The 18,697-nt window shown below is 35.0% G+C and overlaps 1 protein-coding gene across 1 annotated transcript; it reads left to right on the top strand.

The window, feature by feature from the left end:
• Positions 1 to 1,799: 1,799 nt before the first annotated feature.
• LOC140750641 (carboxypeptidase E) lies at positions 1,800 to 18,384 on the top strand. Its single transcript, XM_073084309.1, has 8 exons — positions 1,800 to 2,168; positions 2,250 to 2,446; positions 2,591 to 2,746; positions 3,230 to 3,396; positions 4,101 to 4,252; positions 6,156 to 6,416; positions 12,685 to 12,827; positions 15,494 to 18,384. The coding sequence occupies exons 1-8, from the start codon at positions 1,943 to 1,945 to the stop codon at positions 15,632 to 15,634; spliced, it is 1,443 nt and encodes a 480-aa protein (XP_072940410.1). The 5' UTR covers positions 1,800 to 1,942; the 3' UTR covers positions 15,635 to 18,384.
• The last annotated feature ends 313 nt before the right edge of the window (positions 18,385 to 18,697 follow it).

Genomic DNA, 18,697 nt, shown 5'->3' with positions numbered 1-18,697 from the left:
TTTATTTATATTATTTTTACTAATTAAATTATTGGTATAGTTTTTAAAGTGAAACACATTATTTGTTGCTGTTCCTATTACCTATTAGCAATAACTACAAAATAGTTTTAAAATGTATTCGTTTGAATAATGAATGATTAGAATCGTTATAGGTAGGCAGCGCTGAACTTGTGCAATCTCACTCCTATCGTATTAAAATTATTAAAATCGTATTATTGCATTTTTATTTTGCTGCGAACAACGTGACAAAAGGTCGTTATGAATTCAACCTTCAATTCTTGCATATATGTTTAATTAATTGGACGATATTTGTCGATTGAACCTCGACGATCACCGAACCCACCGGCCCTAAATCGATCGGGATAGATATATTCTTTCAGCGATAATTTACTTACTTTTACTAATTAAAAATATCACTATTTATTGCGTTAAAAATAAATTAAAATAAGTAGCCCTAATAATACACTGGCACTGCTATGCTGACTTAAAATGTATTGTTTGGCGCGTTCTTATTAGTGATCGAAGTTTGGCGCCCCTTCCCACGTGGTGCTCTACTCTACCTAGAGCGGGCACAATGGATGACAAAAACTACTTAATAAAAAGTTTCTCGTAATACGTACAACTTATTACTCTCTATAAGCATAAAATAAATTTTGATGTGGAATACGAGTAGTTATCTATATTATTAGGTTGTACTTATAAATTCTATTGTACGTCATTTTAAGTATATACCGTCAATATTTCGTCTGCATGCATAAGTACACGGAAGTTCATTTGTTGAATTGAATAAAAAATAAATAAACAACAACAACAAACAACAAAAAGTTGGTCAACTAAATGATTGCGCATGAGATTCATAAGTTCATATAAATATACCTACAATCATCATTATATATCTAATATACGGTTTTTTTTAAACATAATAATGTAACGATATGGCTATAACCATAGATAAGCTATAACATACAGGTTGAATAAATAAATAATATAGATAACAATATTTTATTTATATTGAAGATTATAACTAAACATTTATAATTATGCATGCAATAATGCATGCATAGTAATGTCATAAAAAGTAATATTAAACAGCCATAGTAAACAGTAATCACCGTGAAATAATAAAATTTAGTATTTAATAACTCTGCATTTATTAATGTACGAGTAGCGCCATCTAACGAACGATTCCTAAATTACTTACTACTATTTGAGGGATAGCTGTTATTTTTGTTGCGTCATTGCCACATGACTTAAATATAATTTATAATATTAAAATTATTATGTAACTTCCCACAAGATATTGTACAGCTGTTGCAATTTAATAAAATAAAAAAAACTAATAATTGCTTACTGGCAACACTTGTACAAAATGTCAAAAGTAATGTTGGCATTATTTTTATTGTGTATTGCTAGTATTATTGTGTTTCCCACATTTTAGGTAAACTTTTAATTTAATACATTAATTCCCACTTAACTTTTAATAACTTCTCAAGTCTCAAACTCTCAATATTTGCAAAAAATAAGAAATAAAATAGTGTGTAGCCGTACTAAAGTTAGTAAATTAATATTTTTGTCAATCTATTGCAAAGGATGTGCGTTTTAATCCGAAAAATCGCTATCCCAACTACATTCCTAAAACCCAAGCAGTAGATTGATAGATCGCTCACACGTGTCGGATTTTTTTCACGAATCTATACAATAAATTAAAAAATTTCAATAGTATGATATAAATTAATTGGTACTTTAAAAGTGATGTTGGCAACTTTCGAAGCAGTGCTGCCAACATTAAATTTCTGAAACATGATTATTGTCGCGGGAAAATCGATCGATAAAGGGTGTTGGAGTTCTGTGAGTGAACGTGTATTCGTTGTTTGCAGTTCCGAATTATAATACGATGATAAATTGATTACAAATTATATTTTAAGAGTAATTCGTATATTTTATGAGTATGGCTGCCTATCATTCGTTGTATATCGCTTTTCTTCTTACGGCGTCAGCGGAATTTGTTTGGAAGCATCATAACAATGAAGAACTACCCTTAGTTTTGCGAGAAGTTAATGAAAGATGTCCCAATATTACAAGATTTTATACTTTATCTGAACCTTCTGTTAGAAATGTGCCTCTCTATGTTATAGAATTGTCGGATAGTCCCGGAAACCATCAACCATGTAAGTAAATGGTTCAATTAATTATTTAAAAGAAATAAACTATATATGCGAAAGATTAGCAAGAAAAAATATTTTCCGTAGATAAACCAGAAGTGAAATATGTGGGTAATATTCACGGAAACGAAGTGCTCGGGCGGGAGTTGTTGCTGGGCTTGGCGCACTACTTGTGCGAGCAATATTTAAACCACGACCGTCATATCAGAGCTCTGATACACAGCACGAGGATCCATTTACTGCCCTCTATGAACCCTGATGGTTGGCAGGTGTCCACAGATACTGTAAGTTTTTTAATTATTTACAATTCCATCTTAAAAAAAAACTTCGAATTTTAAAAATACCAGTGCTGGTATGTTTTCTATAATCATATTTTTTTGGCAATTTTATTAGCATCTTATTTTAATTCAGTATTTTGTTTTATACAGGGTGGTCAAGATTACCTTATTGGGCGTGCCAATAACCACTCAGTGGATCTCAATAGAAATTTCCCAGATTTAGATGCGATTACATTTGAATATGAACGGCAAGGCATCAGTCATAATAACCACTTACTAAGAGACTTGACCCGCCTAGTCTCACCGGTAAGTACTTATATATTTTATAGTATGCATTTCATGAAGTAATTCATATGAATATAATTAAAAATTAAATTATAGATTAAGTGATATAACAAAGCTTTAGTCAAAATCTATGTACACACTGGTATACATACTAAAAGTCTATGTAGTAGTACTATTACCACTATACATTCATTAGCATACATTATGGAAGAGCTTATTCCAGTCTTGTTTTTTTCTACTGTGCTATTCATCACACCGATTTGTAATAATACTTTTATAATTATGTGGATTATGAAAATAAAGTAGCTATAATTTAAGCACTAGCTTTTATTTTTATTACATACTCAAGATTTGTTTCTGAAATAATTATAAAAATACAACTTTATTCAATCTTTTAAAAATCCATCTGTATGATAGCATTAAAAATATATTTATAAGGACCTAGATTAATACAAAAATTGTAGAATACCTATGAACATTTTAATGACATACAAATTTTGTTAGTTGGAACCGGAAACTAGGGCTGTGATGAGATGGATCATGTCGGTGCCATTTGTGTTGAGTGCGGCCATGCATGGTGGTGACTTGGTAGCCAACTATCCATATGATGAAAGCAGAAGTGGAGCACTTGTATCTGAATACTCCGCCAGCCCTGATGATGATACTTTCAGGTGATTTTCTTTTTCAATATTGAGCATGTATCGTTTTAAATATTCAATTTACTTTTTATATGTATTATAAATTTTTAAGTAGGTTTTCTAATTGCCATGGGTTGTATGAATATCTTTATTGTAACAATTCTTGTGAGTACCCATTATCAATTTTTAAGTGGATTTTCCTAATTGTATTGGTTGTCCACTTAATATCATAATAGGTTCTATGAGTATTATTAATTTTTAAGTGGGTTTTCCTAGTTGTATGGATTGTATGCCCAATATCATAACTGTTGTTTTGAATTTATCTAAAACAACTCTTTAGGTGGTAGAAATTTCTAGTAAATTGCACATTACTGACTTATATCAGCAGCACTCTGAAGCTATAGAGTTTTCTAGCTTGCAGGTAGATATAAATTTAATTAAATATCCATGTTAGAAGAGGAAATTCATCAGTGACCTGCTTTTGGTCTTCTGTTATATCTCTTTTAAATATCTTAGACATTCACTATCAATTGGACAGATCTCGTAGCTATGTCAACACCATCCGTCCACATCCTCTGAATGGTGAAGACAGACTGTGTGGTCTGTATAATCGTTGCGATTTGCTGTATGCATTTCTTCCAGGCTTATTCTGTCTATCTTTTAGATTGAATCCCTTATTTATCCCTTATCCCCGGGAAAAGATCGTTCCTCCTGATATACATAACGTATTTAAACAGGGACCTAGCGATGACATACGCCAATGCGCACGCGGACATGGCGTCTGCGAGCCGCGCCGGCTGCAACGTGTACACGGCGGACCCCACGCCCTTCAACTTCGGCAAGCAGGGCGGCGTCACCAACGGCGCTGCCTGGTACAGCCTGAAGGGAGGTACGTCACACGTTCTATTTTATAATATACGAGTAACAAACTACAGTTAGTCATGAAGGTGGTTCGACTCCGACGGCACCACGGCCACTCCTAATTCTGCTTTATAACAGCAGTGTTAAGTGCTACTGTGTTCTGGTTTGAAGGGTGTGGTAAGGGAGACATACTTTTCCGAGGCGTTCCAGCTTAGTTCTCAGGAGTAGTGGCGCATCTGTGGCCGACCTCAGGTAGGAATGTCTAATCCTATCTGGGGTTGAATACAGATGTCCATGGGCGGCAGTAGCCACTTACTATCATTTTATGTTTAGTGGACCTGACTATTGATAAAGATATACGATTAAAATGTAATAATAAATGCGAGTATTCTGTTACTATGTGATGGTGTGATGTCATATAGTTTGTAGTTTTTCTTTCAATTAGGGTCCGTAGGCAAATGACAAAAACGGAACCCCTATAATTTCGTCCTGTCTGTTCATCCGTCCATATGTCACCGACATTTTACTCCCACATGTTTCATTTTATCATTTACTTATAAATTGCCGTTAATTATGGGTTTGCCCACTCTTACGTCTCGTCGTATATTATTTAGATCACTAACTACATGACGTCATAGAAATAATTTATATTTTATGACGTTAATGTAACGATAGCAGGATGCTTAAATACGTCAACAATATTAATTAAATTTGTTCTGTAGTGTAACCTATGTAGGTATATCAACTTAACTATATAGGTACGCTTTAAGTTTAAGCTACAGAGACAAATAGATTTATCAAATTTACCTTTTAAATATTAAAATAAAATATTTAAAATTACTTTCTTGGTAATTTTAATATACCTATCATTGATTTTATTATTATATCGTTTTTTTAAAGAACTCTTTCTTGTGTAGCTTTCTTTATACCGTTTTCCGTAGCCGTTATAGCAAGTGATAATTACTTTCTAATACACACATACTTTAAAAATAATCAGAGGTGCGTGCTTGGGGCTGAACCTCGAACCTCTTGATTGAGAGACTGAGGTGCAACCACTAAAACGGCTTACTATATTTAAAATAATAAATCAAAAACCAATATACCTACTGCTTAAATCGTATGACAAATTTTTGGCGGTTGAATTGTAAGAACATTTCATTACTAGCTAGACGGTCGTCCAACGATCTTGTTGTTTTATGGACAAAAGAGCAGGAAATCCGGGAGAATAATGTAGGTACGCAAGTTTAAATTGAACAGTGGCATTTAAGATAATCTTGTTAACCGTGAGATGGACTGGTTTGAAAATGCTAATTCGAGCGCTATTGTCCGAGTTACATTCAATACTAAGCGACAAACATTGTAATTATGTAACGATTGAACGGTTTCATGCGATCAGTTTGTCTTATGTTAAGTAGGCATCGCAGTATATGGATCAAATTCAAATTTGAAACAGTTTTTTGCATACGAATGATAAGAGGGTGTTCATGTATTCGTATTTGTAGGAAAGGACTTCTACCATTTGATTAGGTACAAATTACTTGCTAATATTGAAGATTAAGAACGCCTCATGTAGATATCTATTTGTCTGAGATGAGACTTTGCATTGTTCTAACAAAAACTAAAAGCAGCTGCACTGTAGTGCCACAAAATTGTGATAGTGCTCAAGTGCGGTGTTGCTGCTGTCTTATCTATACTAATATTATAAAGAGGAAAACTTTGTTTGTTTGTTTGATTGTAATGAATAGGCTCAAAAACTACTGGACCGATTTTAAAAATTCTTTCACCATTCGAAAGCTACATTATCCACAAGTAACATAGGCTATATTTTATATGAAATTTGATAAATAGATTTTGAGGCGGTACAAAGTTTGCCGGGCCAGCTAGTCTTTAATTAAATGGTTTATTTATGTATGTTATATGCCCTTTTCTAGGAATGCAAGACTTCAACTACCTGGCTACAAATGCTTTTGAGATAACACTCGAGCTCGGATGTCGGAAATATCCGCTTGAAAACGAGCTGGAGAAGGAGTGGTTCAGAAATCGTGATGCTCTATTGGCGTATATCTGGAAGGCGCATACAGGCATTAAGGGGATCGTCAGCGATGACTCTGGGTTCATCCAGGACGCTATCATATCTGTCGTCAACATCACTGGGAACGTGCCGAGACCCATCCGGCATGACGTCACTACGGGTAAGTTTAATAATCTAAAAAGTGTGGAGTGCTCCACTTATCAATTTTCGAAAAGCACCCCACACTTTACAATTATACAATTTACTGTTCCTTAATTGATACCTAGATTGAAAATTATTTTATACTTTTTAGTTGATTTTATCATAAAAGCGTGTTTTTTAGTTTTTTGAACTATATTTTTTAGTATTTGTTGTTATAGCGCCCATTATGCATCCTCTGTAAAAAAATCAAGTGTCTATCTATTACGGTTTAAGAGATAAAGCCCTGTCACTCACGAACAGACAGCGGAGGGTTTCGTTTTATCCTTAGAGTACGGAATCCTAAAAATCATTCTACAAGATGGCATTATAGATATGTTTCAGTACATTTGAGTTATAGGGAAATAACATTAATATTTTCCAAACTAAAAATCAATGTAGTAACTTTGCCTGAACTTTCCCTAAGGCGCTTTCTCTCGCCTCGAAAATCGGTAATACTGAGGATGTTGATAAGGACAATGGTACAAAATTATTAAAATCGTGTATTGTCATCGGTTCTTGATATTTTTTCAAAATTTTGAATTAAACTGAACGTTCAAAGTGGATAGAAATCTGGTTCAAAAATTCTGTTACTGTTACGTGCATACATATATACATACATGCTAATAAAAGCGTGTTAATGACTATGAAACAGATAAGATCAGTCATAATATTCTGGTGTGGGATTTACAGATTCAACTTTATTATCTTTATCATTAAAATAATATAATAATCATTTATTTTTTTACCTTATATATATATATTTTCATATTCTTTAAAGGAATTATAGCTCTCAGTGCATTGATTTTGTTTTTTTTTGCATGTAGGTACAATGTTGGCGTTGTCGCACCCTGCTCGCTTATTTTTGTCTACACTAATATTATAAAGAGGAAAGCTTTGTTTGTTTGTTTGGTTGTAATGAATAGGCTCAAAAACTACTGGACCGATTTTGAAAATTCTTTCACCGTTCGAAAGCTGCATTATCCACGAGTAAAATAGGCTATATTTTATATGGAATATATATGATAAATAGATTTTCAGGCGGTACAAAGTTTGCCGGGTCAGTTAGTTAAAAATATAATTATATATACCATCATACATATTTGTAGCGGATTGTTGCGAGGCAGTTTTAATCCTAAATTAATAGCATGGATTTCCGCAAAGTAACGCCTGATACAGTTAACTTTCCGTTTAATATCAGTTATATTAAATTAAATAACTATAAAACAGATAAGATCAGTCATAATATTCTGGTGTGGGATTTACAGATTCAACTTTATTATCTTTATCATTAAAATATTATGTATTTTTTACCTATTATTTTTTTAATTCTATATACATTTTTTAGCTCTTAAGTCATTGCTTTCGGTGTTCGTTTGTGTACGTACAATGTACATACATAAATATACATCTTATTATTGCCTAAGGTTTTTAGGGTGTATAAAATATACACCACTGTACATATGCACATACACACATTGCATTCATACTGTACATGATGGTTAACCATGCAGTATGTTCAGTATGTATCAAAAGAAATGAGTATAGTTTGCCGGTTTCAACCGAATACTTATTTCTACATTTGAGGCAATCATATAATCCTCAGGATTTGCAACGCATCTGGGAGCGTATTCAGGTAGCAGCCCAGTCCTATATGGAGCTGGTGGTCACTTGTAAACACTTTTAAACGCTTTCTCCAGTCACAGCCCCACACTAGGATGCCCTGTATCGTGGGTGCCATGGACGCACACAGAGACAAATACACAAACACCCAGACCCAAAAACAGAAACCTAAATTCATCATTTAAATTGCTGTCTGGCCGGGGATCGAACCCTGGACCCTCTGCGCGTCAGACCGGCTTGGTGACGGCTCCGACACGCGGGTCATCCCTAAATATCAGGTGGACTACAAACTCGTTTTCTACTTCGATGTCATAAAATAATAAGTGGTTTGAGGTGGTTTATTATCTCTTGGTAATACCCGTTTGGGCGTTAATTTTGATGATTTTAAGGAAAAATATGAATATGTATGACATTTGATAACTTTGTAGTTTGTAGATAACTTTAATATTTTATTTATTGAACAGTCATTTGAAACTTTTATGTATGTATTTTCCTGTGTGTAATAAGTCTGTTTTGAAGTAATGATCTAAAGTCGCACATTTTCAATAGTTGTAACGATATTTAGGAGGTTAAAAATATTTGCAAATATGAATATAGGGAGTCTTATGTTAAGGCTTAATGTTAGTTCGTAACTTTTTTTTATAATATAAGAGTAGCAGACGAGCATGCAGTCCACGTGATGATAAGTGGATACAGCCACCCATGGACATCTGTAATCAACCCCAGATAGGATTAGATATTCCTACCTGAGGTCGGCGACAGATGCGCCGCTACCCCTGAGGACTAAGCTGGAACGCCTCGGAAAGGTCTGTCTCGCTTCATACCGGAACACAGCAGCGCCTAACACTGCTGTTATTAGGTAGAAACTAGAAATAGGTGTAGCGGTGTTGCCGCCGGAGTCGAACCACAAAGGGTTCTACCACCTTGAAACCACTCACTTACCAACTTCTAAGTGAGTGAAGTACACCGAAGTCCCGACCCTCTTGCAATATTTACATTAAGTATTTTAGAACAATAAAATGTTGAGGATGTTACGATATTATTTTCATAAAATAAAATACATATACATTTATCGCAATCTCTTCTGTTCATCAGTGAGCAGGTATTTTTCAATGTTCATTTTTTTTTAATACATTTTAGTTTTATTTTGATCGGCACGTTTAAAGCATTTATTAGCTATGCTTTCATTTTAGTCATCCACGCCCAGTAAAATCGCCCCATTTAAAATATTGTTGTATAAAAAGTGAATTTAAAGCTATAGCCATGAATTATATAACAGGCATGTGAAACTGAAGAGTAAATAATACGTACTAAGGTATATTTATGGAGTGTCGATTGTGTGCTTCCTGCGCTGTGCACTGCGATACCAATGCCAGTAACAGCTGTATACCTATCAGATCGAACATAATATATCCCGGAAATTAAAAACCACTTTACTGTTATTATAAAGTTATCGATCGAATAATAAAGTTAGTGATATGTAGATATACGATATAAAAATACGAGGTTTGTGTAGGTATCTTTTATTGGAATTACAACTAATATTTTGTTATGACTTGGTTGAGGACAGTCAGTTTTGCATTTAAACCTTAGAAATATACATCTGGACAGGGTCAGCTTTAATTAACCGTATTTAATCAACATCTGAGCGCTAAACGGCAACAGCTCGAATAAGTGCAAGATTATCTATATCAAGAAATAGGTGTAGGTTGGTAGTGTTGGTACTTCAGGTGTCGAACCAAATTCTGTTAAAGTACTTAAAAGGTTGACTGTCCACCTTTTATGTACTTTAATAGAATTTCTAAAAAATGTTTATATAATCTTAAAAAATCCATATCCTAGTAAGTGATGTGTTATTTTTATGACTGATAGTAAATAGTAGTACTTATATAGTATTGATGGTATAGTAGTAGTTATTTTACGATAATTACATGTTTGTATATTGAATGTTATACGATCAACGCGATATAGAAATAGATACTGCATTGGATTAAATTTCCCGTGATCTTAGCTTTCATTTTGAGATTATTTTTATTTTCTATCACCGTAGTAAGGAGCTGTTTTGATACTTTTGATATGATTGTCCATTCAAGGGTTAAATTCGCGTAAAACTGCTAGTCCGCTCGGAATATAGACATTAATCGCGCCATAGTAAATTGTATGACTACACCTGCTCGCAATAACTTCATAGCGGACTAGCAGTTTGGCGCGGATTATAACAAAGTTTAGTAAGTCATACAACATAAAGAAGATACCTAAATATGATTATTCACAAGGTTTATTATATGCAGCTTCGAACAAACCGAATAAGAACATCTTGCACATCAACATACGTATAGAATGTCAAGTGACCGCCCCGTATGTAGGAATTAGTGGTTGTTTGCATTCCGCTCAATTACCGATGGCGCAAGTAATGAACCGTTTCCTTCCATGGTCTCATTGTTTTAAATGCCTACGCGTGCCCTTTTGTTCTGTGTGTAATGAGACGTACAAGTTATTTTGTCTCCATTTACCTACTCACATAATTTAATTATTTTTTTCCTTTGTCAACTTAACACAATAATAAGTTGAAGGTGGTAGAACCTTTTGTGGTTCGACTCCGGCGGCTCCACCGCCACACCTATTTCTGCCTTATAACAGCAGTGTTAAGCGCTGGCGTATTCTGCTTTGAAGGGTGTGGTATGGGAGACATAGTTTTCCTTGGCGTTCCAGCTTAGTTCTTAGGGATAGTGGCGCATCTGTGCCGACTTTATGTAGGAATATGTAATCCTACCTGGGGTTGATTACAGATGTCCATGGGCGGCAGTAGGCATTTACCATCAGGTGGACTGCTTGTTCGTCTGCTACTCCTATATTATATATAAAAAAAGTTATTTATGAGAATGGTGTATATTTCAAGCACATATTTAATCAATCGAGTCTATGCTTCAATCAATGATCGAGTTTATGTTTATTTACACTGACTAACACCTATAAATAAATAATGACTAATGTTATTATCATACAATATCATTGACCCTGATGTTTTACAAAATATATAAGCATATATATTTTGTGACTTTATTAACTATGTATTATATTTTTAAATGGGCCCCGTTGGAGGATGAAAGTATATTTTGCCTTTTTTCTTTAATCTTATGTGGTAATCCTATTCAATTTTTTACCTGTTGAGTAGGTACTTGTTTTCCAAGAATAACAGAGAGATATAAAGTAAACATTGTACAAATAATAATAGGTAATTTTGGTAATAATTATAGTAAATGAGTTGTATTGAAATTACACACAAACATGTCAGTTTTATTTATGGCATTTAATTTTAAAACTTGAGAAATATTGTTATTTCTTATGACATGATGTAGATATTTGTCAACGCGAGTAAGTTTAGTAGATATTTTTTAACTTAATTGTTGAAAATGAATAATTCGATTGCACTTATAATTCCTATACAGTATTATATTTACCTGTTTACGTTACAGTTGAGTAATATAAATTGTATCCTTTTGAACTATCTTCGATTGTAATTGATCTTGGCGGGGCAGTGGATCGATATGCGGATGACATTTAGCTGATATAACGAACTCGTTTAATAATATCAGTTATCTGCTTAGAGTACTGACAAAATTATTACCTACAATTTGATTGCAAGGTATCACCCCGTACAATTTATTAGCATGAAACAGTTTTGGAGTTTGACTTAGTTATTAGGCGATCTATAGCAATTGCTCTATGAGGAAAGCGGAAAGCGGAAAGAGGAGGGAGGAGGGTTTTTGGTGTGTGGATGTTAAGTGGCTACTTTGCCCATGTCATCTGTAATCAACCGATAAGATTGGGTTCCTGTCTGAGGTTGGCAACAGAGGCCCGGGACTGAAATGTTGAATGATCAAGGCCCAGTCCAAGAAGTTTATTTAATGTTACAAGCTTTTTACAAATGTCTACAAGAGAACCTGTAGACATTTGAAGGCGCTCTATTACTAGAGACTCGGCGCGGACCGCTCCTGCCGCCCTTCCCCTAGTCCGTCAATGCAGTAATGTATTTTGAAGGTGGTAGAACCCTTTGAGATTCTACTCCGGCGCCACCACCACCACATCTATTTCTGCCTCGTAACAGCAGTGTTAAACGCTGCTGTGTTCTGGTTTGAAGGGTGTGGTAAGAGACGTTTACATACAGTCCTCATAGGGTAGCGGCGCATCTGTGACCGACCTCAGGTAGGTATCTAATCCTATCTGGGGTTGATTACTACTACTACTTTTGTTTTTTTTTTATAATATAGAAGTAGCAGACGAGTATGCAGTCCACCTGATGGTAAGTGGCTACTACCGCCCATGGACATCTGTAATCAACCCCAGATATTCCCACCTGAGGTTGGCCACAGATGCGCCGCTACCCCTGAGGACTAAGCTGGAACGCCTCGGAAAAGTCTGTCTCCCTTACCACACCCTTCATACCGGAACACAGCAGCGCCTAACACTGCTGTTATTAGGTAGAAATAGGTGTGGCGGTGGTGCCGCCGGAGTCGAACCACAAAGGGTTCTACCACCTTCAAACATATATTATAAAAACCTTCAACTCTTATATTATAAAAAAAATACAGTTTATATGTGTTGCAACGCTATCGTCCGTGTGTCAGGTGTGTACGGCGACTACTACCGGCTGCTGACGCCGGGCCACTACGAGGTGACGGCGCGGCGCGAGGGCTACTTCCCCGCGGCGCGCGTGGTGACCGTGCCGCCGCACCAGCGCGCCGCGAGAGTGCTCAACTTCAAGCTAGAGGTACGTTGCTATTGTTGGGTATTTGTGAGGTATTTAGAGGGGTGACGTTCCGATCAAATCGCATCAGATTTTTTAACGTGGGGGAGGAGAGAGATGGCTTAACGTTACGTATTATTTTTCAGTAGGAACACAGTATAAGGTAGATCCTTATGTATCGTATATATGTTTATACGGTGGTACTAAAGCCAAGGGGCTATAGTCCGTGCAAAACTGCTAGTCCGCTCTGAGGTTGTTGCGCACAACTACAAACATATATTCGGTACAACTAGCAACGTAAGGGCATATTAACGTAGCTATGTACCCGTGGGCGAGAGCGGACAGCGAACGGGTGCCGGGAGGGGGCCCCGCGCTGTCTTCGTTCCGCTAATATCTATAATTTGCTATTGGACGCGACTCGTTTCTATATTCAGTACCCTTACCATGAGTTTTTCCGTTTTTACAAATATGACTGTTTTGGTATTTGTTTACGTATTTGCCCATATAAATTCCAATCAGCGCCCGTAGCGGATTGTATCAGAACTATAGTGTCAGTAACGTAACATTAAATGTCTAAATTGACAAAATGGTGCTTTATGTTTTGTCTCTCTTTTTTGTAAACATGTGAGGCAGACAAAAAGATTTGAGCACTTACTTATTGTTACGTTTACTCAGTCTACTGAAGCAAACGGAATAGAGTAATGGATTGAGTAAACGTAACGTAAAATTGTAGGATGTTTTGAAAACTCATGGTAAGGGTACAGAGCGGACTAGCAGTTTGGCGTGGACTATACTGTTCGTGAGGGTGGCGGGGTAAGGGCTTAAGCAAGTCGCACCTGATTTATTTGTTATTTACGATTTATAAAAAAAATATAGTGTAAAAATAGTACCCACGCTCCCACGGCGCCGAGTACCTTTTGAAGGTTTCCTCCTCGAGAAAAAAAAATACAGTGCTACTAATACAGTGGAATCCGTTTATAGACATCGAAGGGAATTGACAAACACGTCATAATAAGCGGACGTCATACAAAGCGTTTCGTGAAAAAAAGCTTTTTTTCTACTTTCTTTTGCACTTATGTATTTTAATAGAAAAAACATAGCATAATAAATCAAAATAAAAATTGCACGTTAATCATTTTCAATATTGCTATTGAAATCGTGATAATAATTCTGCAGCCTGCATGCCTCTTCTGCGGTAAGTAATGGTTCTTCTTCGACTTCCTCTTCCTCATCACTTTTGAGTTGTTCCTTAACATTCATCGGTTGGTGTTTCGGATGTGAGGAGAGCGCTATCAATGTCAACATAATCTTTCCACAGTTCCGGTGCTACTAAAGAATCTATGTAAAAAATATGTAAAAAATCATCATGTCGGTCATTAAACCCGGACATAATTTATCGACAAAGGGTCATAATAAGTGACATGTCACTGTAAGGGAAGTCATTATATCCGATTTTTTACAAAGAATTTTATATGAAACCAAACTTCGTTGTGTAATTACGTCATAATAAGCGGTTGGTCAATGTATACGGAGTCATAGTAAACGGATTCTACTGTACTAAATTATCACTATTGCTATATTAATAGAAACTCCATCGAGCATAATTTATCATATTAACCCGAATAGGAATTTTGTATATCACACGTGACTTTTCTGGAGGGGGAGGGGGAGGGATTCAGAGGGACTAAGGCAAATCTTTTTTGTTGTTTCGTTGACATCTCAATATATGTGATTGGATTTTTTTAATTAATTACTACTCTTGTTCATAAATTAATTGTCTATTTTTATACGTTGCCTTATTCTTGGTAATTCATGGCATAATAAAACGGTTAAATGGTCTATTACGATAAAAGAAATCAGAATTTATAATGATTTTTTACGCTACGCTACTATAATAATAATAACTATGTGGATTAGCGTAACACATAAAAACTCTTTATTAATTTCGTTTGATATATTAAGTAGCTTGACATTCGACTAATATACCTAACGTTAAGGAAACCCACGTGTATTACCTTCACCATACTTCGTGTAGGCAGTATATTTTACGTGGGTACGCGATGACGTCAGTACTAAGGCTTGACGTCAGAGTTTCAATCGATTACTTTATCTGGCCATAGGCGTACTTCATTTCCAATATTGCTTTGATAATGTGAAGTGTATTTAGGTTGCTAGGAGTACCTAGTTGTTGATAAATATAATGTTCCCATAATATGTTATATTTCATATTGAATGCTTTAAGCAATTCTGATATGTATTCGATAGATGTGATAAAGGTTTTATGGAATAATCATATTTTAACTCAATTACATTAAAGCATTAATTAATTGAGGATTATTATTTATTATTGTAGCGGAAGATTGTATATTGGAGATACTCACATATGAAGGAAATTCTGTTTTTTCTTATTTTTGTAATTCCTATCATATCATGTTGCTTTCACTTCAATAGTTTTATGTAAAGTACTTTTGTCACAACAATATTATAATCTTGATTCACTGCAATGATAGATTAAGATCCAAACCCTGTCGTAGTGTGTAAAGTGTTTCTAAGTGTATAAGAGTGCTTTCATTAAATAATGACGAGTTTATTAGGCGTCTTACCTAATTAATGGAGGCCCCAAATTGTTATCTAATGTGGGTCTGTGAGCTTAAAAAGCGGCATAATAATAAATAAATGGTATGTTTCAGCCAACAACAACTTGGTTCGACGACTACAGCCCGTTCGGCCTGTACCCGCACGGCCTGAGGGACGCCCAGCCGCGCATCTACAAGCGCTCGCTGTACCAACGCATCGCCAACACCATCCTCGACAAGAACGCCAAACATTAACTGGACTACCGATAGTATTAAATGTAGAACAATTCGACTTTACTATTTATGTAAAAATAAATATAAGGGCCGGTGCGCATGAGGACTTTTCTACACGCCGACGTGTTTCAACTTAGCCGATCGAAACGCAATACTGCTGTTCCAAGTTGAAATTATTATGAGGGACTTTTCCCTTAAATGGTAAGTTTGGAGGAAATCATACTCAATGCGTGGTAGAGTCGAAGATCGATATATGTGAAGGTCCTTACCTCTTTACTTGTATCTGCACGTTGTTTCCGTACCATTGTATGCGTTTGCATTCAATAAATTTGCATGTCAATGTTGACATCCCTAAGTTTGTGCAAACGCAAACATTCCGTATTTGGAGATCGAATAAATTAATCCATGCAAAAACTCAGGTTTGTAGTAGTAAAGACCTCATGAGCAAAGCCCCTAGCATTTATTTATTAAGGGTCCCCGTATGCATGCTACTTTTAGCATCGGCGATCGACGACTTAGCTTTTCCGAATCTACATTTGCGACTTTTAACATTCGGTGCAACAACTGCAGTCGAATACGCGATGCAGCATTACACCAGTCGATAAATGTGCAATTTACATACCAAGAGGGAATGCAGTTAGCCGACAATACGTGATATATCATCAATTGCTAAAACACGAATCGCTGATGTTAAAAGTATCATATTTGCAAGGGCCGTAAAACAGTCTTTCAAATCAAGGTCGCGCAAACGCTTGATTAATGTCAACTTTAATGTAGGAAACGTATTCCGTAATCCAAATGTCAGGATCCTTTATGAATAGCAGTAAGAAGTAAATGTTGTTTAATCTGGTTGAACGTAATTCCGTGTTGCAGAATCATTATGACATTATTAGGTATATTATAGGTATTTCTTATTTGTTTTGTTTTATAGCTATATATATCGGCGATTATTTCTGTCGAACTAGTTTTGATGAAAATTAATTGCCCGATATCTGAGACATAATCATTACACGAACTTGATGTAGGTATAACTAAATATTGTGTATTAATGCTATAACCAATTTTGATAAGAAATATATTGATTGTTCGTAATTGAATACAGTACTTTTTGCTTGCCACGAGAAGAGTGCCATAGAAACATAATAATAGTTGTTTTGTTCACAGTAATCAGTTATTGCGACATTGTTAGAGTATATGAAAGATTTTTTATTTTATGTTATTACTATGAAATGGAACTGTCTAGTCGAAAATAATTTTTTCGTTTATCTACACTTGAATGTCTTGTTATGTTGCAGTAATGATATTTGCAATGCTTAATATTTTTTTGTAACACTAAAGGTTTTTCGTCTTCCAATAAATGTATGGTTACAATCCACTTACGTTCCATTATTGAGTTTTATGAATGATTTTATGAGTGGAATGCACTCCAGTCAATTCAAGTGGAGTGTCTTCATTGAGGCTATAATCAAATACAAACATTTTGCAAGATTTCTCACACGTGAAATATTTCTTCGCGATCTTTTTCTTCGCTATTAAGGCAATTCTATATGATTGAAAAATCAAAATTTGCCAGAAACTAACCAGCGAAGGTAGTCGAAAATACTAGTAAGCCTACATGCTTGATTCGAATGTGCCAATAGAATATTCATTCAGTTCATTCGTTCATGTTCAGTGTATATACAGCCTTAAGCTAACCTGAGAGGCTATGGCTATCGGATTTAGTGTAAACGGATTTACGATAGCTGCCGTGTCGCGTGGTCGTATGGTTTCGTGGAAAGAAGCTACAGCTAATGTTACATTCTGATTACTAAGCCAATCGGATTGTCGATTCGTGTTCACAAACAGCCTCTGTAATATTTCACGAGTTATCTCAAGTGTATCAAAGTTAAATTGTAGCTGCTTAATATTTATAACCGATTTATAGAAGTTACTTATATCTATTTTATTTTTAAATAATTCGTCTGATATAATTTTGATAGATTATTACATTTTGTAAAATATTGCTATAAACTTTTATCTATCAGGTATGGCTATGACTTATGTATATTGTTCTAATATCAATGTAACTTCAAAACGTAATAGCATTTTCCAAATATTAATATTTAGTTTTTCAGGATTTATTTTGGTACTTTGCATATTTTTCTGTATTACTTGTAACCAAGCTGTTCTCTCTTTTAGAATTGTATATCTACTAGTAATATGATACTTATTCATACACGACTTATTCTTCAACTGACTATCGGAACACTCTCTATGCCCTTTCTTATTTCGTGATTCTTTACGGCGTTCTTTTAGTCTATTGAAATGTTATAATTTTTGGTCCTTACCAAAAGGGGAGTTCTTGTACTTGTTGAAACTTTCAACCCAAATGTAACATTTCAATTGACTATTTATAGAACATGCAAAAAGAGATGTTTTAATTTTTATCGCTCAAAAACACAGTAGTGCCTCTGGTGGCAAAAAAATGATAACTGCTCTATATATTTCAGTATTCACCTATATATAATAACTATTTTTTTTATTAATTGATGAAATGCGCTTGTGAGTGTTTCGATCGTCAATTGTAATTATGTTTTTTTAAACTTTAAACCTACCATCATATATTGAATAAGGACAAATTATACACTACTACATTTTTAAAGTCAATACAATTATTTGCTACTTGATATTTATAAATATAATATTGTAGTAACTACCTATCTAACTTTTATCTGTAATCTATGATAGTGTCAAACACTGTAGACATGAAATAAATAATTATGTGCATTCTACCATGTGTGTCTCATTTATATTTACGTCGTCTTATTAGTTTTTAATTATATCTAGTTTAATCAATATTTATGTCAAATTCTTTCGAGGCGTTTCAGTTTAGTATTCCGGTAGGAATATTTTGCCTCATAACAGCAGTTTTAAACGCTGCTGTATTCTGATTTAAAGGGTGTGTTAAGGGAGACATACTTTTCCGAGGCGTTCCAGCTAAGTCCTCAGAAGTAGCGGCGCATCTGTGGCCGATCTCCGGTAGGAGTACATAATCCTATCTGGGGTTGATTACAGATGTCCATGGACGGCAATAGGTAGCCACTT

The sequence above is a fragment of the Epargyreus clarus genome, unplaced genomic scaffold (assembly GCF_041222505.1).
Source record: "Epargyreus clarus isolate Ecla_fem2 unplaced genomic scaffold, WU_Ecla_fem_2.2 ptg000021l, whole genome shotgun sequence".
NCBI classification, from domain to species: Eukaryota; Metazoa; Arthropoda; class Insecta; order Lepidoptera; family Hesperiidae; genus Epargyreus; species Epargyreus clarus.
Note: the sequence above shows the minus strand (reverse complement) of the source record. Positions and strands in the feature narration are given on the sequence as shown.